Below are 25,751 nucleotides of genomic sequence, written 5' to 3'. Positions count from 1 at the left end.
GCTCTTCAAATCCAGGTGTAGCAGGCAGCAGTACCACAACTTTTCATTAGGTGAGGATGGCTTAGTAGAAGGTGGAAGTGCAATGCCTGCCATCTGGAAAAATAAAGGGAAAATAAAAAGCTCAGGAATACATTCAGGATTTACAACTTCTTGTGTTTTCAAAGCAGTTACAACCTTGTTAGCTCATGTACAGAGCAAAGCCAACATCCTGTCCAAAAAATACCATCTGCCCAGAAGTAGAAAGCATCTATTAAGAAATTCAACTGTTTAAACAATTTTGTAATATAAGAAAGTACAAACCAACCCAAAAAACTTCTAAAATAACAGAATGAGTCTAATTGAACAAATACAAAATATCTCTGCAAGATGTAAAAATATTATGGTTCAGATTTTCATCAAGCACTGAAAATGTACCAGAGCTTTTCTCCTTGGTAAGTTGTGCTGGGAAAAAACACCAGAAAACCAGGAATAAACCACACAAACCCTCAAATCACAGTTCTGAAGAACCTTTTATCTCCCAATCCAACAGCTCAAGGAGCTGAATCCAACAGCTCCAGGAGATGGAGATCAAAGTGTATCTTGACCTGAAAGAATTATGTTTATAGATTTATCTTACATAATGTTCTTCATTTAAAGCAGAGAAATTTGGAACACATGAAGATTTAAGAGCCAGCTTTGAAGCCATATTGACAGCTGCCACTAAGATAAAATTAGCAGTGGCTACACAAATAATTCAGATTAAAGACTGATAAATGAAGCCATTTGGTGCATTTCCTTGGTGTCACAGAAAACCCTCTAGACTGATGGGAATGAATGTTCCCACTTCGACTTAAACTGATGTCAACTGTTATTTATTTGTGTTTTGGAAGATTGTAGAAACACCAAAAGGAGGCTCAGAGCTCCACTGCTGCAAACTCCCCAACACATACACACCCTAAACCCCACACAGACATTGAGAAAGTGTTAAATGGTGCCTGAAAAGAACCTGAAGGAGGTGTACACAGGGAACAGCAGGAGACTAAGGATTGAATTTTTTCTTTCATTTCAAAATGCTGGTTATGACAGCTTAGCTCCAGGTAGCCAGAAAAAAAATATAATATTTATGGCTTCTTTTGGTTTATTTTTCAAATTTGGTGGGTTGTGTTGCTCATTGTTGGATATAAAGAGATCAAGAAAAGCCCCAAAGGAAACCTTTCCCTTGGATAGCTTGTTTGCTTGGAAAAGTTTTAAAGTACCCCAGGAAATCAATCAGCTGTTCGTGCAGGATAAGCAGCATTTCCACTAGAGGACTCTCCGAGTTCACCATCCCAGCGTTCAGCGGAGGAACAGGCAGAGCTCTGATCTCCTGCACACGGGAGATGTTCCTGCTTCAGTCTCAGCGGATTCAGAGTTTGGAAGCAAGAGATCAAAGGAGCATTAGGGAAAAACACCCAACCCCAAATTTCCAAAGCAAAGAGCATTAACCACCTCACAGACAGGCCCTTGGGAGACTGTGGATGCTCCAACAGCACCAATACAACAATTCTGATGCTTTCCTCTCTTCCCTCTGCTCTGGCCAGTCTAATATTGTTATTTTATTCCCTCTTTATGATAATCCTGGCTGCGGTTTTCCTGCTCCAGCCGCTGTGAGCAGCCCCTCCCCAGGCTGGTGCTGGATGGGCCCTCACAGGGTGTCCTACTGGGGGAGACCTTGTGGGAAGCGGCTCTGACAGCTCCGGGGCGGGGGGGGCACCTGTGCCATCACACCTCTCACCTGTGCCCTCTCACCTGTGCCCTCTCACCTGTTCCCTCAGCATCGTCCCCCCATCACCTGTCCCCTCAACGCTGCCCCCCTGTCCCCCCTCACCTGTTCCTCCTCACCTGTCCCCTCCCATCTGTCCCCCCCACACCTGTCCCCTCTCACATCTATCCCCCCTCACACCTGTCCCCTCACACCTGTCCCCTTTCACATCTGTCCCCCCTCACATCTATCCCCCCTCACACCTGTCCCCGCACACCTGTCCCCTCACACCTGTCCCCTCCCTTCTCACACCTGTCCCCTCACACCTGTCCCCTCCCCTGTCCCCTCTCACACCTGTCCCCTCCCATCTGTCCCCCCACACACCTGTCCTCACACCTGTCCTCACACCTGTCCCCTCACACCTGTCCCCTCCCCTCTCACACCTGTCCCCTCACACCTGTCCCCTCCCCTCTCACACCTGGCCCCTCACCTGGCCCCGCCCCTCCGTGCCCGCCGCTCTCCCATTGGCCGCAGGTGTTGCCCCGCTCTCTCTGGTTGGCCGGGACGCTCCTGCTGCCCAGGTAACGGTTCCCGCGCTGTGATTGGCCGGGACGGGGCGGGCCCCGCGCGGGGATTGGCTGCCCATGGGCCGCGGCCACCGCCCTCAGGCCGCCATGTTGCCGCGGGCGGGGGCGGGCGCGGGCGCTGAGGCGGCTCCGCCGTGAGGGGGCCGGGGAACTCTGAGGGGCTCCTGCGGCGGAGCACGAGCGGCTCCGGGCGCTCCTCCAGCCCAGCGCCGCCGCCGCTCCCCGCCGGGGCCCCGCCGGCTGGCGAGGCAAAGTCCGCCGCGAAACTTCTTTGCGGGACTTTGAGCAACTTGAGGCCGCGGGAGGTGTCGCCGAGCGCCGCGCAGGGAGCGGCCCCTGTTCGCCGCGGGGCCCCCGGTATGTGGGGTGGGATCCCCGCGGTCGAAGCCAACCAGCAGCAGGACGGGCGGCTCCAGTGGGGGAGACCGAGCAGAGCCCGCTCGGACCGGGGAGGTGCCGGAGCCGCCTCGTCCCGGGTGGCGGGGTCGACTCGCGGTGTGGCCAGGCCGGGGCTGAGGCGGGACCCCGGGCCGTGGGACGGCTCCTGTGTCTCCCTGAGGGGGGACCCCGGGCCGTGTGAGGGCTCCTGTGCTCCCCTGAGCCCCCGGGAGAGAAGAGGGAGAGGGAGAAGGAGAGCAGAGTCAGCACTTCGGGGGTGTCCCTGGTCCGGCTTGCCCCGACAGCGCGGGCAGGGGGAGGTGTCTGGGTGCGCACATAGGTGTGTGAGGCAGTAATTTGGAATAAACAGGATGTTTGTTAGCTTCCTATCGTAAAGGTAAGTTAAGTTGCCCCGTGGAGTTCCTCTCCAGCTTTTCTTGGGTAAATTTGTGACCGATGTTAATTGACTTCAGCGTTCTGTGTATATAAACCCTATTTCTGGTTACTCTGTTCTTTGGAAGAAAAGAACCAGACACTGTGTTGATGAATAAGTAAAGATTTCTTTGGAGTATTTTCGGCTGAGAGGGAGCTGTTGGATGTTTTTTTTTAAGAAAGCATCCTCAAACGCTTGGGATATTTCTGTAAAACTAAGTTGTACTGGGTATTTTTAACCAATCTCGTTTAATTTCTGTGCAGGTCAACGGTCTTACACATTTTCCTTTTGATTTCTTGTTGTTCCATGTAAAGCTATTTGTGTTTCTAAAATTTGACACAACTCATTTGTGTAGTGCAGTGTGTGCATATTCATCAATATTCTGGTTTTTTTTCCTATGCAGCTGGATTGAGAATCATCTGGAGCAGAAACACGTATTTCACATGTGAAGCTCTTCACTTCAGAATTAGTTATCTGCCTTGAATGAACTTATTTCTACATATTTATCATTTAATTTAGACTGCTAAATACAGACCATGCCTAGCAGAATGGGCTCAAAAATTGATTTGAACAAAGACTTCATCAGAGTCAAAACACACTACAGTGGGTAAGTCAGAGTGTCCTTCCCTCTGTGCTGCTCCCTGTCTATTTTTGAAGCATATTGAGCAGGAGTTCATAGTCTGACCTAGTGGTAGAGTAACCAGGGCATGGGTGGATTTGTAATTAATGTCAGATCAGGTAGGTAAACCTCTAGGTTATTAAAATACTTTTCAGGCTCCTAAGGCATGATGATCAGGAAGGAAAGTTAAGTTATTCCTCTCTCAAAAGGGGGAAAATGTGCATAATTGACAAACAGTTATTCTGGGTTGATGGTTTATTGATTGTTGTGGTCACAGACAGGTCTGGATCCATCCCCTGCATCCAGATGCAGTTACTGTATTTTATCCTGTCTGTAATAAAAATGTCCTGGTCCTTTATGACCTCACTCAGTAGAGTCAGGAAGGTTTTACTACTTCAACATGAAATCTGGATTTTCAGGTGTGTTTAATCTGATTGATTTGCTGCCACTGTAGGGACCTTGTAAAATAGTGTTGCTTTGGTCTCTCTTGTCTTCCTTCAAGGCCTGAGTTTAAGTCATTTGAGGAGTCTTAAATATTTGACCCAAGCAGATTCTTAAACTTGATTTGAAGTATTTAGACTGAACTTGCTGGCAAATTTTGTGATAAATTACTTGAGTGATCTTTTCTGATGTCTTACTACTAAATAAGTAAATTTGCTACTTCTGTTCTTAGATTGTGGTGTAGAAAAATGCTATTCTGAATGAAATGTAACTATGAAAGTCACTCCACAAGTTTTATTCAGAAAATGCTCTCTTAAATTTACCCACCAGGTCAGTGCTGAGTAATTTGAGGTCCTGAGTTTAGAATTTAGAGTAATTGTATTAGTTTGGCAATGCCAGTTTTCTCATACATTACTATGAAAATGTATCTAGTTTTACTTTAGTTGGCTTCAACTTCCAGCTTTGCTACTGACTTTTAATTATTTCCTTGTGCTTAGTCATTTGATTTTTATGCCTTCATTTTGCTACCTGTAAATGAAAGTCGAGCAGAATCTGCTGCTTGGCAGCTCATTTATCTACAGATTAAACTTTCATGTGAAAATGAGCTTAGTAAAAACATTGATACACTTTTAGTGGTGAGAATTCATGTCAAACTTAGGTCTTAAAATGTAGAAATTTGGTATTTGAAGGAAAATTTACCAGAAATCCAGGCAGTGGGAGAGCTGCCTTGGCTCTGTAAGGGAAGGCACCATAAACACCATTAGCACAGGGTGTAAATAATGTGGAATAGTTTGCTGGCAGGTCATGTTGATCTAAAGTGAAAGGAGTGTGTCTGTGGCCCTTGTCTGTGCAGAGTTGAGGGAGGTGATAATACTTGTGTTGCTCTAAGTCATGTGTAATTATTTTGGTATTTTACAGTAAACTACTGTGGTGTCTCCTGCAACACTACATTCAGTCATTTCCATTAGCTGTTGGGTCTGTAGGGTGTCAGTTTGCAAGCACAAGTTCCAAGCACAGTGAATTTTGGGTGTTTTCCACAGATCAAATTCTGTGAGTAAAAAGTGACTGTTTCTGGTATTGTAACCTGGATATCTGATCATCTCAGTGTCTCCATTCCAGTGCTACACTCAGCTTTTGAACAAATCTGACATTGATGCTGGACAGCTTCAGAATTAGGGGCAAGCTCACTCAATTAGCTACTGAAATTAAAGTAACTGTACAAATACCATATTAAACTCCCAATTAAAAATCTAAGCATGAGGAAGTTGTAAAACATGAAGTGTTGAGTGTGTCTGTGGAGTCTGAGTATCTCAGGTATTCGTGTTTCTAGGTGTGACAGAGTTCCTGGCATAGCACAGTATAAATAACTGCCTGAGCAGATTGCAAAAGGAAGGCAACTTGTGTAATTCTTATTTCACTGTTGCAGTTACTCAGTTTATCTGCTTTATACCTGGTTACTGGAAATCACTTCAGTAGATGCAGCCTTGTTTGCTCTGTGTTACCTTCACTCTCAGTGGTGGCACATTTAATCTGTCAGTGGGAATGATTCTCTTGCTGTAACTGCTCATACAGAACTCACTGGTCTTTAGCTCTTCATATTACTGTGTAGTGTCCAGTTTCAAATATCTTCCAAAAAGCCCCGTGGGATTCTTTAGTGTTGAACAATGAATGATTTCACTTCTCTGAGCCAGGATTGCCTGATGTGGCTGTAGAGACATAAAGGTTAAATACAGTAAATCTCAAAGGAACACAGATATTGTGAATATGTTCATTAATTTACCTGTGGGATGGCATCTGTTACAATAATGTTAACAATTCAAGGCTGATTAGTATTTGCCAGCTTTAGCTGGAGTTTGCAGTGTGTGTAGTGGAGTGTTGTCTTACTGTTTAGTTTCAGTTTTTGAACATTATTTAGACACAAGTGTGATGGTCCATTTAGCACAGATCTGCAGCTGTTTGATTCCATGAGTAGCTTGTGGTGGCAGTGCATGAATTAATGAGCTGTGTTTGTTGGTGACCTTGTCTTGGGGCAAGGCATTGCTCCAGCCCCCACAAACTGCTGTGAGAACCAGTTGGGTCTCTTGCTTCCAAAAATGCATAAAACATGACTTCTTTGGCAGGGAAATGCTCTTGAACTCGACCTCACCTGACAGCTCAGTGTTGTAGGTAATATGGGTTTACAGGTTGGCAGGTGGTGTATGGATTTCTTCTGCTGTTGTTATTATGAAGAATTATTAAGTTGCTGTTCTTTGAGAGCTTTACAAAGTGCAGATTAAAGGGACACTTGAAAAGGCAGCAGTGCTTTTAAACTGACTTTGGAACAGTGCAGTTCTTTAAAGTGATCATCTCAGAGCTTTGCTTATTGTAATTTTTCTCAGCAAAGGCAAAATGGAAAGTTATTAATGCATATCATTTATAATGTAAGTTGTGGAATTTAAGTTTCTTAGTGTAGTACTATTAACTGCTGGCTGAAAGACATAAGTAGGCAGAGCATGTCATATAACATTCTTACTAAAATGACTTGTCACACAGTGCGGAAATAGAAAAATTATCTGTCATGTTGGGCACCTTCTGATGTATTTGCTGTATTAAACTAAGAGGGCAAAGAATTACACATGCCAGTAGCCATTAACTATAAAACTGTCTCCTAATTATCCCCTGGAAGGTTTTGAAGGCAGTGAGATGACTTATTTCCTGTTTCTTCTTGCACTTGTTTATTAATTGGTTTCCCAGAGTCAGTCATTTGAAAGATATTCTAAAAATAGGTGAATGTTTAGTTTGTATCAGATTTTGTTCTGCATAATTTTTCTTTTTTTGATATTTGACCTGCTTTGACAGTGATGTGTGGACTTCCATTATAACAAGAGTTATTGTCACAAATGCCTGAGTACAGGGTTCACATTCTCTAAAACACTGTAAAAGTAGAGCACAAGGTGCAGAATTTGAGTAAGATTTTACCTGAATTTTCTTGTCATTACATCCTGTGAGAATTCACCTAATCAAAGCTTCCTCTCTAGCAGTGGCTGTGAGGAAAAGCCCAGAGTTTAAAAGGATTTTACAATAATTGAGATTTTGCTTATCTCCTGATGGAAGAACTACCTGGATTAAAAAAATAATTTTTCCTAAAGCCGCTGGTTTGTTTTTTTTAATGACACTTCAAAGGCTGATAATTATAATATGGGAACTTGGCTCACCCAAGTAAACATGAATTAAAAGATAGGTGATTAACACAGTTATTTCCTCTGTACTAAAGTATGTTTTTGAAGGTAAGCACTGTGAGATGTGATCCTGGTAACAGAGTGGGAGCACTTTGTATGAGGAGTGCTCATCCTGTTGGTGTGATCCTGCAGCTTGGTGTCCATAGGTGGAACTGCTGGAATACACAGGCTAATGCAGATATTTCCTGGTAAAACCCCATGTTTTCATCTCCTGCAGGGACATCCTGATAACAAACTTGGATGCCTCGATGAGCTATGATGAACTTTGTGACGAAGTGCACGAGATGTGTAACTTGGAGCAGGAACAGCCAATTACCCTCAAGTGGATTGATGATGAAGGTGTGGACTGAAATACCACTTGGGCACTCCTGGGTTTATCATTCATTGTGGGACAGAGAAGGGGCATTGAGGAAACTTGTACAAACCAATATCATATCTTGGAGTTACTGTTTGTTTCTAAATATCTAAGCACAGAACCCTGTCTTAGAAAGGAGGGAACTCAGAGTGCAGTAGCACTTGAATTCCCTTCCATGGAGTGAAGGCTTTGTCTGCACCTTGTCAAAGCCACGGTGTGCACAACCTGTAGAACTGAATACAGAAAGATGGGAAAATTGATTTGGCTGATGTTTGTAATTGTGTGTTTTGGTTTTTCTATCAGTAGCCTGTACTGCTCTCTTAGCTGAGGAGTGTTTGAGTCAATCACATTTCTAGGTAATGCCTGAGGAAGGAGGTGGCCTGTAGTCCAGTAAGATTCAGTCCTTTTTGAGATACAAAGAACTAATATCAATTATTTTTAAATTTTACTCTTCTGATTACCAAGAAAGACAGTGGCAACTCTGCTAACCTCAGTTTTCTAACCTTCATTTTCATGGTGATGTAATAAAAAGTAACCTGATCAGAAGGGCATGGAGCATAATTACCCTGCCTGTGCTTAGCTCTCTGAACTGCATGCCTGCTAATAAAGGAAGATTATTGCAGGGAGGAAGAAAACCTCAGGAGTTCAGCGTTGAAGGGTTTTAAGGCATGAGTCCTGCTATCTGTTGCACTGGCTTTGTGAGGCTCACTGAAATTAAAACAACAAATCTCTTCAGTTGCAGCTCTAATAAGTGTTTTCCTCCAGTGTCAGTTGAATAAAAACCTGTACAGCCCTTTTTCCATTTCCTGGCTCTGAGTTGCTCAGTTTCAGCCAATGTGCTGTTCTGGCTGTCCCAAATCCTCACGGGTTTTGTGAGTTATTCTGTTTCTGCTTACAAGTGAGTGTTTCCACTTATTGCCACATGGAATTTAAGTTCATTTGACTGATTGCACAAACAGATGTTCTCTTTGAACTAACTAAAAGCAAACAATTGCCGATGGCTTAATGAATAAAGAAAACCTACCAAGAGCTGAAGAAAATAGATTTTCTGTTGTGCTTTTATAGTGTTTTTTTGTTTTGACAAGATCCAAAATGTTTGAACTATGAATAGCTCACTCATAATTAAATCCCATAAACATATAGTGAATATGGATTGTTGATTGCAGTACAAATAATTCTTTTGTCTTTCATGTTGCATTATTGCAGTATTTATAGACCATTAACAGCAGTGGCCTTCAAAGAGCAGTAGATGGGCCCTGGATGGATCATTTTACAAAATAAGACAGTTTTTAAAAATAAGAAATCAGACTTTACTTGATTACATGTGGATTGATGGTGGTATCATCACTTGGCCTGTGTATCACAAGTTCATGTGTCACACAGGGTGTGCTCAGGAAGGTGAGGGTGGCTGTTCCACAGGGCAGGGGGTCAGGGTGACACCCTCACTTATTTGCCTGCTCTCAGTGCATTGTGACGTTCTGTACTTTACGTGTGTCTGCTTAAGTGGATTTATGGATTAATTACTGAGTTTTAACAAAAATAACTCTCACAAGGTAATGCTGATAATGTGACCACAAGCAGACAGGAAAATGGGGGTTCTTTCAGCATATCTAACAAAATACAAAAGTGAATATCCTGTTGCAGACCAAAGTATAGTTCTATTACTCAGTTTTGATAAAATTGGAAGGAAAAATTGTATTAGGCTTCAATCAAAGTGCCAGCTTAGTACCAAGTGATTGAAAGAAAGGCAGTTCTTGAGGCTGGTATGTTTTGTACTGACTAATTGAAATTCTCCACTTAATTCTTCAGTCTTAAATCTGTCTGTGTGCTGCTTTTTTTGTCAGGTGACCCCTGTACCATCTCGTCTCAGATGGAGCTGGAGGAAGCCTTCCGTTTGTACTGCCAGAACAGGGATGAAGGGTTGATTATTCATGGCAAGTATTGCACAGTTCAGGAACCTGTCTTTGATAAGCCCAACAGCTGCTCAAGTGTGAGGCTGAAGCAACTCCTTTGCCTGTCAGTAACATTCTTTGTGTAGCTGGTGCCCTGCTCTTTGGTGTTGTGAGGGGAAAGTGGAGCCCAAAGCTGAACCTGCACAGCAGACTTTGAGGGGGCTTGGAGTTCTGAGCTGCACAGATTCATTAATGCTTTTACTCCAGTGTAAGATCTGCCAGTCTGGAACCAGATTTTGATTATATCATTTCTCATGCAGAATTATTTAAAGGCTCCCAGAAACTGTCTCTCTGTAAATATATTCAAGAATCAAGAAAAAAGGACTGCCAAGAATCTTTTATATTAAAAATCTAATGTTTTTGTTTTAGTTTTCCCAAGTATTCCAGAGAAGCCCGGCATGCCTTGTCCAGGAGAAGATAGTGAGTACTAAAAATATTTCCAAATTTTAGCTAATTTTTTGCAGTCATGTGGAAAAGAAATATATTAAAATATTTCATAACCTAGTGCTGCAGTCATGTCTATCTGTTTTGTTTTCTTGAAAGAATATAAAATGTTTGATATTTTGTCAACAGAGAAATCACATAAATCAATGTTGTAACAGTGTTTTAATGTCTGAGGATTCATACTGGTTTCCAGTAGCTGATGTGTTGGGAGAAAGAGATAACAGGATTTGAGATGCCCATTGGAACATGGGCTTTTGCTTTTGTGGTTCTTTTGGGTTTTTAAACTTGCAGGGCAAAGAAATGATGTACTGCAGAGGGAGATACAGCCATTTTAATAAAAAGGTTATTAATCTCTGTAAAAATAATCCTGTGAAAGGTAGATAAACCTCCAGAGGAAGGACACGTAATTGATAAGGTTTACCTGTATTTCAATAGCCTGAGCTGCACAGGGATAAAAGGATTAAATGGCTGGATAGTCACTTTTCATTACAGGGGGATGGCATCAGGACATTAGTTCATATCTTGGTAAAGGTTAAGGAAAGGAATGGGAATAATTGGGTGCCAGAGGTACAAGATGATGCTTGACTGCTCAAAGCAGTGTGAGGAAAAGCTGACTGAAGAACTTGAAGGACCTTTGCTCTTCTCTTTGGAAAATACAAGAGGAGATAAAATTAATTGCATATAAAACCAAGCAATGCATACTAGAGAAGAGCACTTGTTTGATCAGGGTTTAACTGACTGGGCAAAAATGTGTAGTGCACTGGTAATGGTGGATATTTTTAATTAGAGAATTAACATTAATGGTTGCTCCATTGAAAACTTTCACAAAGATGGAGTGAGATGAAATAAATACAACAATATTACAGTTCAAATGTGATTTTTCACATTTAAACTACAGTAGATGAAAGGTTAAGTGTAAAAACTAGCCAGGTTTTCATGTTGACCAAGTTATTAAAGTTGTCTTTTAGAAAGAAGAAGAGTAGATGTGCAGTGCTATCTGCTGTCCTTTTTCAGCCAATTAGAGAAATAAAGACTTTTCTACACTGATTAGAAGAGTTAAAGAAATTATCCCTGAGACACCTAATTTAATGAACTCATTAAGGGTGTAGATATTCTAGTAGAAAAGTTTTCTGTGTTAATTTATGACAAGTTTTAGTTCTCTCAAGCCATGAGATGAGCTGCAGGAGCCACAGCTGAGAGGGTCTCAGCTGACCTGGTTATTGTGTCTGTAGGGTATTTCTCCCTCCATGGTTTTACAGGTCACGTTGAATTAAACTCGGGTTGGTTAAAAAGCCTGTTTAGTAGGAGGTGCTCAGTAAGGGATTTGTGGTCAGGTTCCTCATGACTTAATCAATTAATTTGCCTCTTTGCATCCATGGGCCCTGCATGGAAATGGGATCTTGTGGCCTAGATGTGACTATTTTTTGCAACAGACCTTTTAAATTGAAATTTAGCATCAATTAATGCATTCACTGTTGTGGCTTGTTAGCTACAAACATCTGCATTGCACTTGGACTGAATGGAAATGTTACTGGTATTGGTGGTATCAAAGACTACTTTGTCAGGAGTAAAATATTGTCCTTTGTTCAGAAAATATTCATCATGTTTCAAGTTCTTACTTTATCACTGTAGTTATAGGAAATCCTTTTAAAAGTGAGAATATTATGTACTTTTCTAGACCATCGTGTTTACACTATAAAGGAGCTTATGAGATTGCCCCAGGTTTTTTCCAGAGACAAATAAACAGTGAAGTAGCTGCTCTATCCAAAATGGGCTTCTACTTAAATTAGCAGTGTCTAAGTGTGGACTGTTGGTTTGTTACAGAACTTCAGACAGATTGAAATGGAGTTTTCAAATAAAACTACTCAATTGTGAAATAATTCCATTTGAAATCCTTTGCTCAGACGTGTTCTTATTAGGCCATGGAGTGACTCTTTCCAGTAGTATGAGATCTTCTGAATTGCAAATTTTTTCTAGTGAATTTCCATAGAATTGTAGGGTTTTCTTTCCAGCTCCTTCAGAACAACTGCTTTGGAAGAGTGCAGAAATACATGCTGAGCAGTTTCCATTTATGTTGAAATTTAATGATACAGTTGCCAGGTATCCTCAACTTTCTTACGTTGATACAGTTTTGAGTTTGTACCAGCCAGCAAAGCTTGAAATAAAAGCATGTAACCCATTAATGGAATAAACCATGTGACTAATAATTCTATTTGCATGACTTAAGAAAAGTTATTTTCGTGCTTGAAGAACCTTTCTTCTTATATTGAAGTGTTGCTGTCTGTGAGACAGAATTCACACAGGCTCCAGTGTCTACACTTGAATTGTCTCTGGATTCCTTTGCTCCTGAATTTTTGCACTTTTCTGTTGGCACCAGACCCAGATCCTGCTGTAAATGCACAGCTGCTGTACAAGCAGCAGTTTCCCCTCATCTCCCCTGTCCCCTGGGCTGGCAGTGCTGCCCTGCTGAGGTGACAGGATGTCTGGAACCTCTCCCATCTCCTCCCAGACTCTGCCTGTGACCTCCGTGAGGCGCTTCCAGCACCTGCTGCTCTGGAGCCTTGGGTGCTTGAGTGCTGCTTCCTGATAAAGATGGCAGACTGTTAGACCAGTCTTGGATTTACAAATACTTTTAGGTTTTTTGGTAGATTAGCTCTTTTTGTGGAGTTGATATTAAAGGAGGCTGTTGGAGGTGTTTGGTGTGTTCTGTCCTGTTCCCTGAAGCGACACCCTCGGTGGTGCCGCGCTGTGGATCGCGGCGTCTGATTGGCACTTTTATAACTTAGTTATTGTAGTCTCAGCTTATTTATGCTGACAGATCTTGCTGTGGTTTATCACTCTTGGTGCTGCAGTGCATTGTGTAACACAGCACATTCAGCTGAACAATTCCTATCGATTTGTAGGACTTCCCTAACGGAATTGATGGTTTTATCAGAGAAATGCTTGTTTTGGTGACATCAGCTCCTTGACATCCATGCCATGTTTTAGTTTGTGCCTCAGCTGCTCGCTACAGCCTCTCAAGGGAGCCAGTACCACCCGTGCCTGGATACATGAGGCAGAGATGTGAAAGGGAGAGACGGGGGTAACCAGTCTTCCATTAAATATTTGCTCTTAATGTTCGAGCTGATCCTGCCTATTGTCCTTGGTATCTAATGGTATTCACACAGCGGCATCCGTGGAATAAAGGGAAAATGTTCCATTTCATTGCTACTACACTGTAAAGAATTCCATGCTGAAGAGGCTAAAGAATAGAATCCAGTGAGTACTGCATGTTTTCTCGGGGGTCTGTGCCCGCTGTGGGTGCTGTGGGAGCCGTGGCACGGGCTGTGTGTGCGTGTGCTGCAGGAGAGCACAGAACTCAGCATTTCGGGTACAGGCGCCCTGCCCGCCAGCCTCCTTTGCAGCCATGGATTGTTACAAATGCAGACATTCCTGCTGCCTCTGTGCATAGGGATGTGGCTCAGAGACCTCGGAAATGCTGAGAAAATTGCATTGAAAGGACTCCTGGGGAATGTGTTTTAGGAGGAAAGGAATGGAAGAGTGAGTGATGCTGCTGCTGCTAATATTGGAGATTAATGAAAGAAATGTATCCAAAAAACCCTGATGGTATGTGCTCAGGGCCTGGTTATTGTAAGATTGCTGATGTAAAGACTAATGATTTAGAACCATCGTTTTCTGAGGCCTTTTTGTTGAATTCTGCTTAGTGGATTGTCATAGATGGATGTTTTTTAATTGTGAAATGCTTGTTTTGAATTAAGGTTTACTTAGTTTCTCATATTGTCAGAATAAACTGTGCTAGTTCACTTCTGCTTAACAAATAGATCTGTGTATTTAATAATGAAATTCATCTTGTATTTGGGTAGCTAGTGCTAGCAAATTTTAGGGTTGTTTTGCTGTTGGCTTCATTAAATAGAGGCATGCAGACTAGGAAACCTTTAAATTAATTAAGAGAAGAAAATGAAGATGTTTGTAATGTGTAAGTACAGTTTTTATTATCTGATATTTCTGGGTGATTTTGCTGCCTTGTTTTTTTGGTAATGATTACACTGTGTTGTGCATGTCTCTTATGCTCTTTGTTTATCTGCTCAGTATTTTAGCATTAGGTGTTTGGACTTCATTTTCCCCCAAGCCATCTTTCTTGAAAATTTCATCATAGGCTTGAGTAAAGGTATCTTAGGAACTTAATTGTTGTTGTAGGCTTTTTATTTTAGGTATAGATACTGGATTTTGCTTTACGTTCTGCCCGATACTATGAAATAGCACTAAAAGGCTTCTTGGTGGAGTAGTGTGGCCTATAAATATTTTTCTAGTTCATAAGGCAGGTTTTTCCCTTCATTTGTTACTGTATTGGCAGCAGTGATTAGGTTATTCAGAGCACGTGAACCAATTTAATCCCCCAATGAAGAAAGGAACTATTGCCACCATAGAGGCTGTTCTGAAGATGTAGATTGGATTGCACTGGATAATTAGGCAGTTTTGAATCTCTAGTAACCCTCTCCTGGTTTTTGTAATTGAACTGACGGGGAGGGGGGAATTGTACTATTTCAGTGTAAGATATTCTTGCTTAGGATTTGAAAACAGCTGTGTCATAGTTTGACAAGAATACCTGAAATCCCTTCCTGTGTCTTAGCTGTGCTCTGTGTCTGTGTCCTACGTGACAGATTTGAAAAACAGACAGATTGTGAGGCAGCGTAAGTTACTGGAAACAGAATTGTAGTTTAAGGTCTGCTTTGCTTATAATCATTTCATGGTTTTAATTCTAAAATAATTTCAACATTTTTCTTAGCTGTGAAACATCCATTGAAGAATAAAGGGCTAGGCCTTCCTTTGGATAATGGATGCATAAAATTACAAAGCACAAGTCTGATTGTGAGTTTTGAGATCTGCCCTTAATTGAAGGTACTGGATGCCTTGGCAGATGTTTATAGACCTATTTGTAAACTATAAAAATAGAATGGAATAAAGAATGCTTGGGCTAGTTTTTAAGGTGTCATAGCAAATGGCCTGTGTTCATTTTTATTTATTCCACACACTCCCGAGCTGTTGCTCAGAATGTACTCTAATGATGGAGAAAGGATGTCATCTGGTTTTAGGAAACTTCCCTTTGATGTAATGTCTCATTCCACTCCTTGTGTTACCTCTCATATTTTCTCATAAGCTGGTAAGTCCACTTTTGATGTAAAGGCATATGGGGTAGCTAAAGGGGCAAGATGGTGAAGCTTTTTGGTTTTGTTGGTATCAGTGAACATCTGTGAGCCTGTTAAGCCTTGTTTAGGCCTGTGTGTTTCAGTAGCTTGGAAGAGCTTTTAATATGTAACCTCCTAAATTATATGGTCATGGCTAATTATACATTATTATACTTGGGTTGTGTGTAATACTTTCTGAAATTGGCTGCTCTATGCAAGCCATGGTTTTGAGTGTTTAACTGAGCCACAGAACAGCAGCAGGGCCTGCAGGGCAGGTAAATGGGCCTTTCAGTGCTGGTCTGGATTTCAGAGCTGCTCAGTGAGGAGCCAGATCTTGTGTGAGACTTCAAGTGGTGCTCGTTCAGAACAGAGAGCACTGGGAGGGAAGCCCTGGGGGGCTCGGGGTGAGAGCAGTTGTGCAGCCACTGAGGGCTTGCTGTGCCACAGGAATGGATGGCAAATAAAGCAAAAGGCAGCAAACCTGAGTCGTGCTGGAAGGAGGGGCACAGAGAGCCTCAGTTGCTGTCGGGGGAGTGGGGGGTGAGCAAACTGTGCAGTTCGTCCTCAAACCACACGGGGAAGGCGGGGAGTGGGGAGAGGGAAACTGAGTCAATACTGACAAGAAAGTGCCTCATTTGTAACTCTGGAGTTCCACTGCCATTTCCTCTGCATCTGTAAGGGCTTGCCCTTGAATTGTTAGCTGGGGGAATATTTAAAGGCAACCAGGAACTATTTGAAGATGATACTTTAAGATGTTGGTATGATCCTCTTGACTTTTCCAATTACATGCTTGTAATAATAATAATAATAATAATAATAATAACGCTATTCTATGCTTCTTCCAATAATTTAGGTTCTCTCTTATGCTTCAGTAAAGCAGTACAGATGCCCTGTGAGTGGCACAGGACTCCCTGTTTTTCCCTTTGTCAACTCTGATAAAAAATGAATTAAATTTGAATTTCATTCTAAGCATGGATTCTGGAGAATTCTGGTAGTTCTGTGATGATCAGCCTCATGTGCAATTGCACTTTGGAGTACAGATAGAATTGCACAAGTAACTCTGAAATAAGGGGTAGTTTGGGTGTACAGGCCAGGCCAGTGGAAAGTTTCAGTGCAAGGAGACAAAAGGCCAGGACTTCAACTTGGAAAAAGACAACTGATGGAATATGGTACAATTAATTTAAAAATCCTGGTTGGCTTGGATTAAGCTGAATCAGTTAACAGTTTCCTACAGGACGAGGAGTGGAGGAGGTTAAGTTGCTCTTCACTTCTTTGGTTGCCTCCTTTGGTAATTCCAGGATGTGTGGAAGACAGAGGCTTTCTGTTACCAGGGGTTTATTTACAATAGAAAGTGCTCCTCATGTCTGTACTAACACACAGAAATTTGTTTCAAGAAACAAAGTGGCCTGCAGAGTGGATGCAGATGCCACAGATTGCTTAAATGTTCAGAACTTCATTTTGATCTGTTTCATCACTGAGCTAAATTAAAGAATTAAATAATTCAAGTACTGGTTCATACTCTTTCAGCTTGGTTAAACATTTTAATGCAGCTCTTCAATGATGATCATAGAACATTCAATTCAGTTTTCATTGTGGTAAATCTTTTAATGAAAGTGACTTTTATTTTGGGAGAATAAATGATGCAGTGATCAAAAGAAGCCTTTGGACTTTTATTAACCCTGCAGTGCAAGTTTGATTTTGGGGTGCATGTGACTATTGTGACTTTGTAAGTAGAGGAGCCAACTGCACATCATGGAAGGAAGGGTGTGAATTTAAAATTGCATGGAAAGCCCAGTCAGAGGAGGGAAAATGTGAAGTTTTTTCTTTCCTAAACAAAGTTGTTAACCACTCTGAAGCATCACCAGTTGTCTTCTAGCCCTTTTCATTACATGTTCTTTTAATTCAAAGCAGCAAATCCAGCATCATTTTATCCTGTGCTTGGGACAGCCTTGCAGAACGCAGCATGAGGGGCTGGAAGGACATCCAGCAGGTTGTGGTCCCTGATGTGCTCAGAACCAGGACATTGTCACTGCTGGGGCAGCAGCCAGTGACTGAATTTAGTGAGGATTTCTTGACTAACACTTGGAATACTTTTATTGTGTTATTTTCAAGTACATCTGATACATTTCCCATGAAATCATCGAGTTCTGAGTCAGTGCCTTGCTCCAAGTGAGCTGTTAGCTCTGTTTTATTTGTGGCATTGTCTCTGTGATGTGACTTGTCACCTTGCAGTGGCCCGGAGCCATTTTAGCAGCAGGATGGGAGTGGGAGCACGCAGGAGCTGGGGCAGGAGGAGCTGGGTGTGAGGACAGGTGTTCTCCCCACAGGCCCAGGGGGACTCACTGACCCCTCCTAAGTCAGTGGGGAAGGATATTCGCAGTGTTCCAACTGTGTTGCAGTAAATGCTGGGTAAATATTGCTGTTCTGTGAGGCAGATTTGTTTCCTTGTTGGTTCTCTGCTGATGCTGTGGGTCCTGCCCTTCCTTGGTCATTGTTGCTGTCTTAATTGTGCTTTTTTTTAATAGAGGTTGATCTGACTTTGTAGTTAATTTTAGTGTGTGTTGGAAAAGGAGGATGGGGAGATGGTTTCTCAACTGCAAATCAGTCTTAAATGAAAAAAAAAAAAGCTTTCCTCTGACTGCAATAACTGCAAGAGGATGGAGTACTTAATATCTGTATATTGTTAAGGATACTCCTCAATTTCTAACTTCTATTTTACATAAAAAGTTTATTCATAATAAAAAGGCTCAGTTAACCCATCCCATGTATGTCTTTTACATTCCTCAGAAAGAAGTTTTATTGTTTCAGTTTAACTATTTGCAACAAACTAAGTAACAGATATGAAGCAATGTCCTGTCAAGGTCTTTTATAATTTATCTTCCCAAATTGTGTTCTATCTTTAGACCGGATTTGATGAAGAAATTCTCTATATCTGAAATACCAATATCAATTTCCCCCTTGTAATTCATGAGTTGGTTTTGAAAGAATGCTCACTTGTGTGCTCAGCACAACATTAACAGAACAAAACAAAAACTGGGCATTCTGGAAGTGTCCAGCTGGCAGGGCGGGTAATTGGCCTGTAAACAAGTTGTATTAATCTCTGAGAAATGATTTGCAGCAATAGCAAATTACCTCTCTGTGCTCAGGATAGGAACAGGCTTCATTAGAGCTGGATCACGTCAAAGCAGAGCCTGGAGTTGTGTTTGGAAATCCAAGTGGAGTGGGAATCGTTTCTGTGGCATCTTCTGCCATTCATTGGTGTGACCAGTACTGGGTCGTTTGGAGAACGGTTGTGCTGCCTTTGATTCCTCCCCACTGCTCCAAGTGACCTTTTCAAAGGCAAAGGTCCCCCATCCTTTCTGTGCAGGCCATTGTGGAGCTGGGGTTGTATCTTCTGTACATGAGTTAATTTGGGGTGCACTCTCAACAACAGATGAATTGCTCATCTATTTATATCCACGATTGTATTTATTTAAAGTTTTGTAAAAAAAAACCCCAACCCTAATGAGTGTCATTAGAAAGCCAATAATAAAGATATTTCTAAGGTTCCCTCTGCATCAGTGGTAGTGATGTAAGAGCACAGCTTGACAACAACAGAGGGAAGAATTGCACAGCAGCAACAGCCAGTTTCCCACTGCTTTTTAGGTATTTTGGTTTGAGTATTTTTATTTCTCCTGTAATCTTAACTTGAAAAATGTTGTTTGGTTTTTTTTCCAATTGTGGAAGTAGGTAAAGTTCAGTGTGCTCTTTGTTGTTAGAATATTTATTTATGTACCCCAATAAAAATTTATCTCTGTTAACAGCTTAAAAGATACTTTGATTTTTTTCTCTAAACCTCTTCACATACAAATGAGGATTCAGAAGGATTTTTTCTGTTAGGAAAGGCCTGTGTTTAGTATTCATCAGAGAGGAAAGATGATTTTAATTAGGGGTGTGATATCTCCTTCAGCCTGCAAGCAGCTCACTCCAACTCCTTAATGAGTTAACTGATGTGTACTGTGAAATAAATGAAAAAGTGGCCCTTTTCATTAAGCACAGTAATTAAATAGGCTTTTGTGGTGCATTCCTCTTTATAAATGGCTGGGATCAATCCTGGCTGCAGAAACCTGGTTTATTTCTTGGTTATCAAGAATCCCTTACTTGTTTTATTCTGAACTGTTCTGGAAACATGTACTCAAACATTTTGTTGGGGTTCAAAAGTATCCTTTTCCCAGTGAGGGGCAGGGGTGAGATGCAAACTGAGGTTGGAGCCCTGTTCACACATCACTGAACACTGACAATAAATCATTTCTTAGTTCAAGGAATACACTTAATGCTGTCTATGAATCTGCTTATTGTTCAGCGTGGTTTCTTTGATCTAGGAGAGCTCTGGTGAGGATTCCTACAGCTGATAATGTTTCAAAACAAGTGATACTGAAACCCCAAACGCCTCATTATAACCTGTCATTATCCTTAAGGGAATTTCTAGGGAGGATGACCTCTTCCTTGAGGTTCCTGCCTGCTGGATTTTCCAGGGGTTGAGGCCTCTCCAGCAGCACAACCCTGTGGTGGATCAGCCACTTGTCCCAGTTTTGTATCCTCAGTGAACAAGAATGTTTTTTTGTCATATAATTTAATCTTACTGTGTAATAATAATAGAAGATGTGATATAAAGGTGTCTTAAAATGCTCACAGATTTCTCATTTTTTACCTTGGCCTCTTTTAGAGGTGGGGAATTGGGATTGATTTGCCTCAGCCCCTGCACTGAACCACTGGCAGTCCCAGGGGTAAATTGTAGGAGTTCCTGCTTTTTCTGTATTAAGCTCAGTTTTTGTTAAACTGTTGCCTCACAAGTATATGATACAAAATCCTGCCTTTGATTTAATATTTATCATTAATTAGGGAGGTGACTGGCTCCTCTATTTACAGACTGCATCAGCACAAGCTGCTTGGTAACTTATCATTCCCTTAATATTCCTCATGTCAGTGATAAGCTCGTGTTCAGATCACAGATGTATTACGTTGCCTCCATATGGTGCTTTGTCTAATGAATTAATTAACTATTTGGGAAAAAAAAACCCTTGTGAAGATTTCTTTCTCTTGGTGAGAAGTCACCCTACAAATGGTAGAAGAGTTTTTCATTGGTGTTTGGTTTTGGGCATAATTTCAGTTAAAAATTGTTACCAATTCATTTAATAGTGCAATATCTGTGTGAAATGCTTGCACAGTAAACATTTGCACATGCAAATAGAGGGGGTATGAATATCTGGGGATTTGGCACTGTAGATTTGTGGAGTCACAGAAACTTCCAAGCTTTTATGTGTCTTGCTTTGGAAGGACAAAAATAGAGTATCTAAAATCAGCCCCAGTATTGCAGTGTTCACACATGGTGTGTCAGTAGCCTGTGAGTTTGGGCTTGCTCCATATAATGTTGGAATAACTTCTCAACAAAGAAACTTTTACTACTCGCATTAACATTTGACTGTGAAAATGTCTGAGTGTCTTTCTGTTCAGGAAAGGCTCCATCTTTGTTAAGGTGTGGATGTTTAAAACTTGAAAATAACATTAAAGATGAAAAGTTAATTGTGTTAATTTCTGAGGATTATAAATTTACCGTTTGATGCTTTGTCAGAATGTTTGTCAGTGAAGTCTCTGAGAGTCTTTATACCCCCCAGTCTCCACCTGTACCTGCTGTGGGAAGCTCCTGATCCAGTTGTGTGTTGGGGTTGGCTGTGTCCCCACTGCTGCTGTGAGCAGCTCTAAATGGGGCCCCTGTGGCACAACACTTAATATTAAATATCAAACTTTAATTAACCAACTACACAAAAATTGCTCATCTGTGTGTAAACAGGGACAAAAAAAGTAACTTGGAGTCAGTGCTGGGTAGTGTCATGTTTGACCTCTTGCAAAGCCTGGCTTAAAGAGATTAAATGATTCCTTGTTATGTTTGGAATATATTAAAAATAATTGCAGACCTGCACTTGAACTGCTTCAGCAGAAGAAATATTTTGGGTAATTTTTAATGGCAAGATAAAACTGAGGTCAAATAACGTAACTGCAGATTTGTAACATGTTTAATGTTGTGTATCTGGAGCACCAAGGATCCTTTGTGTGTCCGTGGGAAGGGGCCAGTGAGACCAGCAGCGTCACTTCCCCGAGGAAGCCGTTTCTTTACCAGCACTGTCCCTCTCACCTGGGCTGGAGCTGTAACGGGATTATGATCATGTGAGGAAGGAGACAGGGCTGGAGGAAAGGGAGAGGCAGCGGGGAAAGCACATCCTGCCCGGGCTGTCACTCACGGCTGCCTTAGAAACCCGCAAATCCCCCGGGACTGGCGCTGTGCGTTGATATTTAGGAAAGCAAGATTGTTTTGAGGCACAACTTGCTTGGCACGGGGTGTGTGGTGCCGCTGGGCTGCCATGCTGCTGCCTTACACCCTCCTGGTCTCTTCCCTAGAATCCATCTACCGCCGGGGAGCCCGAAGATGGAGGAAGCTGTACCGAGTGAATGGGCATTTGTTCCAAGCCAAACGTTTTAACAGAGTGAGTACTGTGAGGGCAACGCTGGGGCTCCCTCATGTTCTGGGCTCATTGTTTTTGCCAGGCTGTGCTTGTTCTGTGCTGGGGTGTTGGAGAGAAAGGGAAAGCAGCAAGATGCTCGTCCATGGGACATTTTGGTCTGTGCCGTGTTATTCAGGTCACGATCAGGAAAACTTGGAAGTGTTTGAATCTGGGGAGGAGTTAATGGAGGATTGGTGGAAATCATTTATTTTTAATGTCTCTAAAAACCTGGGTTTGTGACTATTTGAACGGTGCATCCTTGGAGCAGCCTCTCCCTCTGCTGTGATGGGCATTGCTCATTAGCATAATCTCTTCCCTTCAGGACTTTGTGTCATTCTTACAAGTTACAGCTCTTGATTGAGCTTTAACTGTTTAGAATCTGAGGTACTGCATAATCTGAGAGTTCAAAATGTGGTTTATTGAGCTAAAACAGCTCTATTGGGAGAATCTGAGTCAATCCACAAAAGTGAGTGTAGCTTTAAGGCTGAGACACCTTCACTCATCCCATTATGCCTGAGGATTGCAGCATATATATAGATGTGGTGTGCACTTTGGGGAATTCCACACAAAACTGAGGTCAGTGAGGACAGTTAACTCTTTCATTCAGCAGTAATTATTTTTCTTTAACTGAAATTAGCCTTTTTCAAACATTCCCCACCTCAAAACTGCATTGAAAGCAGGAAAATCCTCTGAAAACTCAGTATCTTTTCACCACATATGTGAAAAATATGTTGTACATCTGAATTATGCTTTTGTATAATATGCTGTGCAACTCAATAAAGATATACTTTGTTTGCTACATAGTTAAAACATGTTTCTTTGAAGCACTGTGACTGCATATTTGCCACATTAATAATGCATAGTGTTATCTATAATGACGTTTTAATTGAACTTAGGCCAATCTGAATATACACAGAGAGTTTTTGATACCTGTTTAGGATTCCTCCTTGTCACAATCCTAAACAAGACTGCTTTTATATCTGCATACAAATGACATCATACAAATGATGTCATACAAAGCCAGAAAACAAACCACATCCAACTGAAGTCAGTAATTACATTGACATGAACTGTAAAATGTGACTTTAAAATGGATAAATTGCTAATAAATTATGGTCATATCTATATTAGTGAATTAGATACCAAATTTTAATATTGACAGTTTTTAAAGACTGGAGTAGCTTATGGATTAATTCCTTTTTTCAAAATAACCTCTTTTAAACTTTTTCACATAAATCAACCCATGCAAAAATCTAAACTTCGATCTTGTGAATGTAATGCAAAGATTTAACACTCTGTTCTGGCTGTGATTTATGTGCTTTGGAGACGTATGAAAGGGTTACCTGTATTTCTGAAGGAATTTGGGAGCTGCCCCTCCTTCCAGGGCCTGAGAGATTTTTATTTAGTCTTAATGTGACTGCTGCAAAACCTGTACAAGAAAACTGAAGGAAGTCTGGTGGGCAGGTATTTTGGCAGAGGTGGCACTACATGTCCAATCTTCCCCTCTCATTAGGCAGCACATTTTTGCTTTTTTTTCCTTTGCCCTGGGCAGTGCAGTTTGTGTTTGTGCTGCCCTTTCCCCTGGCTGTGCAGATGAGGGGGGTGTAGTTAAGTCTTGTGTTCTACAAGTTACCAAAATACAAGAAGTGCTGTTGGGACTTTGGGTCCAGTGGATAAAATTACCACAGCCCACATACACTGCAAAAATGATTTAAAAACCTGTCCTGGTGAAGCCAGCAGCAGGATGTCTGGTTTCCTCATTTGGCCTCATTTGGATTTAATTTGTTTAGGTGCTGTTTTGTTGCATGTATAAAAAAGACCATAGATTTTTGATGTTTAGTGCAACAGCCAGAAGTTTGACATCAGACTTGATATTGAGTTTTACTTATGCAGTTTCTACTGATGTTCTACCACTGTTAAAGGGTATAGATGCAGGTATAGAGTGTTTTTTATACTTTAGTAACTTTTGCTGTCAGTGTTCCCCAGAACAGTCACTTTGGGTCCTTCTTGTACATGATTTTGGGCAGCTTTGTTTGGGTGACCTTTGCTGGAACCTGCAATTCTAAACATACTTATTCTCTACAAATGATGTGCTGATGTTGCCCTGGAATGTGTTCCATATGCTTGAGATATTTGTTTTGTTAACACTCTTTATTATAAAAGACCTGCAATTAGCTGAATTCTGAGGGTGAAGTGTAACCTTCAGTTATTCTGAAAGTGGATATTCCAAAATTATTATTATGGAACATCTGTGAGGTGACTAGGATGGGTTCTCGCTGCTGGATAACGACTCCCCTCCCGAGAGGGATTGCTAATTGTATTGATGATTGAGTTGCTGATTGCTCTGTGCCTTTCAGAGAGCGTACTGTGGCCAGTGCAGCGAAAGGATATGGGGGCTCGGAAGGCAAGGCTACAAGTGTATCAACTGCAAGCTGTTGGTCCATAAACGTTGTCACATCCTTGTCCCACTGACCTGCAAAAGGCATATGGTGAGTTTGGAGGCCCAACAAAGCTGAGGTGGTTCACCCTGACCTGTGTTGTGTTGTGGGTGTGTCCCCTGAGTAACTCAGTGCTGTGCGTGGCTGTAGATTTATCACCCATGGCAGTGTCTGGGTTTCAGTTTCTCAAATGTCTGTGGAGGATGAGCCTGTGGATTGTGAGCAGAGACAAAGTGAGAGAACAAAGCTTGTGATATGACTTGAGTGTGCTCAAGCTTGAATTTTACTTCTCCTTGAGACATTTTGTGTTTTACAGACAGATAGAGTTGTCACTGACAATCTTAGCAGTTGTTCCTTCTAAGCCTGTGGGAATGTTTTGAGAACCAAGGCACTCTGTGGGGTTTGCAGTCCTGCTTGTAAACAGGCTTGTTGCTTTCCTGCTCTTGCCCTCAGTTTCTCCAGTGCTGTTCTCATGTATTCCAGTGGCAGTGCTGGTGTTTCCCTAAACTTTAAGCCCTTTCCTGTGCTCATCCTCAGTATTTCACTGGTGTTTGTATCATGTTTTTTTTTTTTTTAACTCCAAACTTAAACCAGTAGTTTTCTTTACTGGTGTTTCCTGTGACTTGCCTTGGCATTACTAATTCTTTGCCAATTAACTTATGCCTGTTGCTGCTCCTCCTGGAATAGTCCTGCTTGTCTCATGAATGAGACCAGTGTCCACATGCAACATCAAACTTTCTCCTTCTGTGATCTTTACCAATTTGTGCAATGCCCTTGCATAATGAGTAACAATTCATGTTTTCACCAAGCAGGAAAGGATGCCCGTGCTCTAAATGGAGTCTGTATCATCATGCTCAAGTGTTTACTTTGTTGTAGCTCCATGTCAAACAGACTCAGAAGTCTTACAGAGAAAAAAAGTTTGAATTTGCAGTAAAATAGACCACTCTTTCTTTTTGAAGACATTCTAAATATCTGTTGTAATTGCAGAGAATGGTTGATGTGTAGCATTCAGTTTTTGGTAGGCTGGTTTTGTCATGCATTACAAAATATTAATATTCAGAAGTGTTTAGATTCAGAAATAATTTCTACAAACCCCAGTTTTCATTCTGGAAGATACAAGTGTGAGGCTCTTGCTGAGCTGTAGTTAAAAGGCAAGACATGGTCTGTTAGCAGGGGCTGCATAACCACTGTGGTTTTGTCTTTCCTGTGTGACTCCTGTGTGTGCAAGGATTCGGTCATGCCTTCCCAGGAACCTCGGATAGGTGAGAAAAACGATGAAGTTGATCTCCCCTCAGAAGAAACTGATGGAAGTGAGTACTTTGCTACCCTGGAATTCGTATTTCCCCATTTGGAGGCCCAGTTTTCACTCCTCCTGATTACAACAATGAAGTGGAAAAGTCTGGTCAAAGGTCCTGTAGTATTTAAAGCAAACTGACCCAAA

The 25,751-nt window shown here is 41.7% G+C and overlaps 1 protein-coding gene across 3 annotated transcripts in view; it reads left to right on the top strand.

The window, feature by feature from the left end:
• Positions 1-2,402: 2,402 nt before the first annotated feature.
• Positions 2,403-25,751, top strand: part of PRKCZ (protein kinase C zeta) — a 37,628-nt gene continuing 14,279 nt past the window's right edge. The window contains exons 1-8 of one of the 3 annotated variants that reach the window (XM_071575614.1): positions 2,403-2,664; positions 3,638-3,725; positions 7,614-7,735; positions 9,596-9,685; positions 10,073-10,123; positions 21,769-21,854; positions 24,230-24,361; positions 25,539-25,620. In XM_071575614.1, coding sequence (XP_071431715.1) covers positions 3,655-3,725; positions 7,614-7,735; positions 9,596-9,685; positions 10,073-10,123; positions 21,769-21,854; positions 24,230-24,361; positions 25,539-25,620 — 634 coding nt within the window. In that variant the 5' untranslated portion in view covers positions 2,403-2,664; positions 3,638-3,654. Of the gene's footprint in view, positions 2,665-3,521; positions 3,726-7,613; positions 7,736-9,595; positions 9,686-10,072; positions 10,124-13,526; positions 13,754-21,768; positions 21,855-24,229; positions 24,362-25,538; positions 25,621-25,751 lie in introns of those variants that run through there. The other 2 variants (XM_071575613.1, XM_071575615.1) reach the window with 2 other exon arrangements.

Source organism: Pithys albifrons, chromosome 22 (genome assembly GCF_047495875.1).
Source record: "Pithys albifrons albifrons isolate INPA30051 chromosome 22, PitAlb_v1, whole genome shotgun sequence".
NCBI classification, from domain to species: domain Eukaryota; kingdom Metazoa; phylum Chordata; class Aves; order Passeriformes; family Thamnophilidae; genus Pithys; species Pithys albifrons.
Note: the sequence above shows the minus strand (reverse complement) of the source record. Positions and strands in the feature narration are given on the sequence as shown.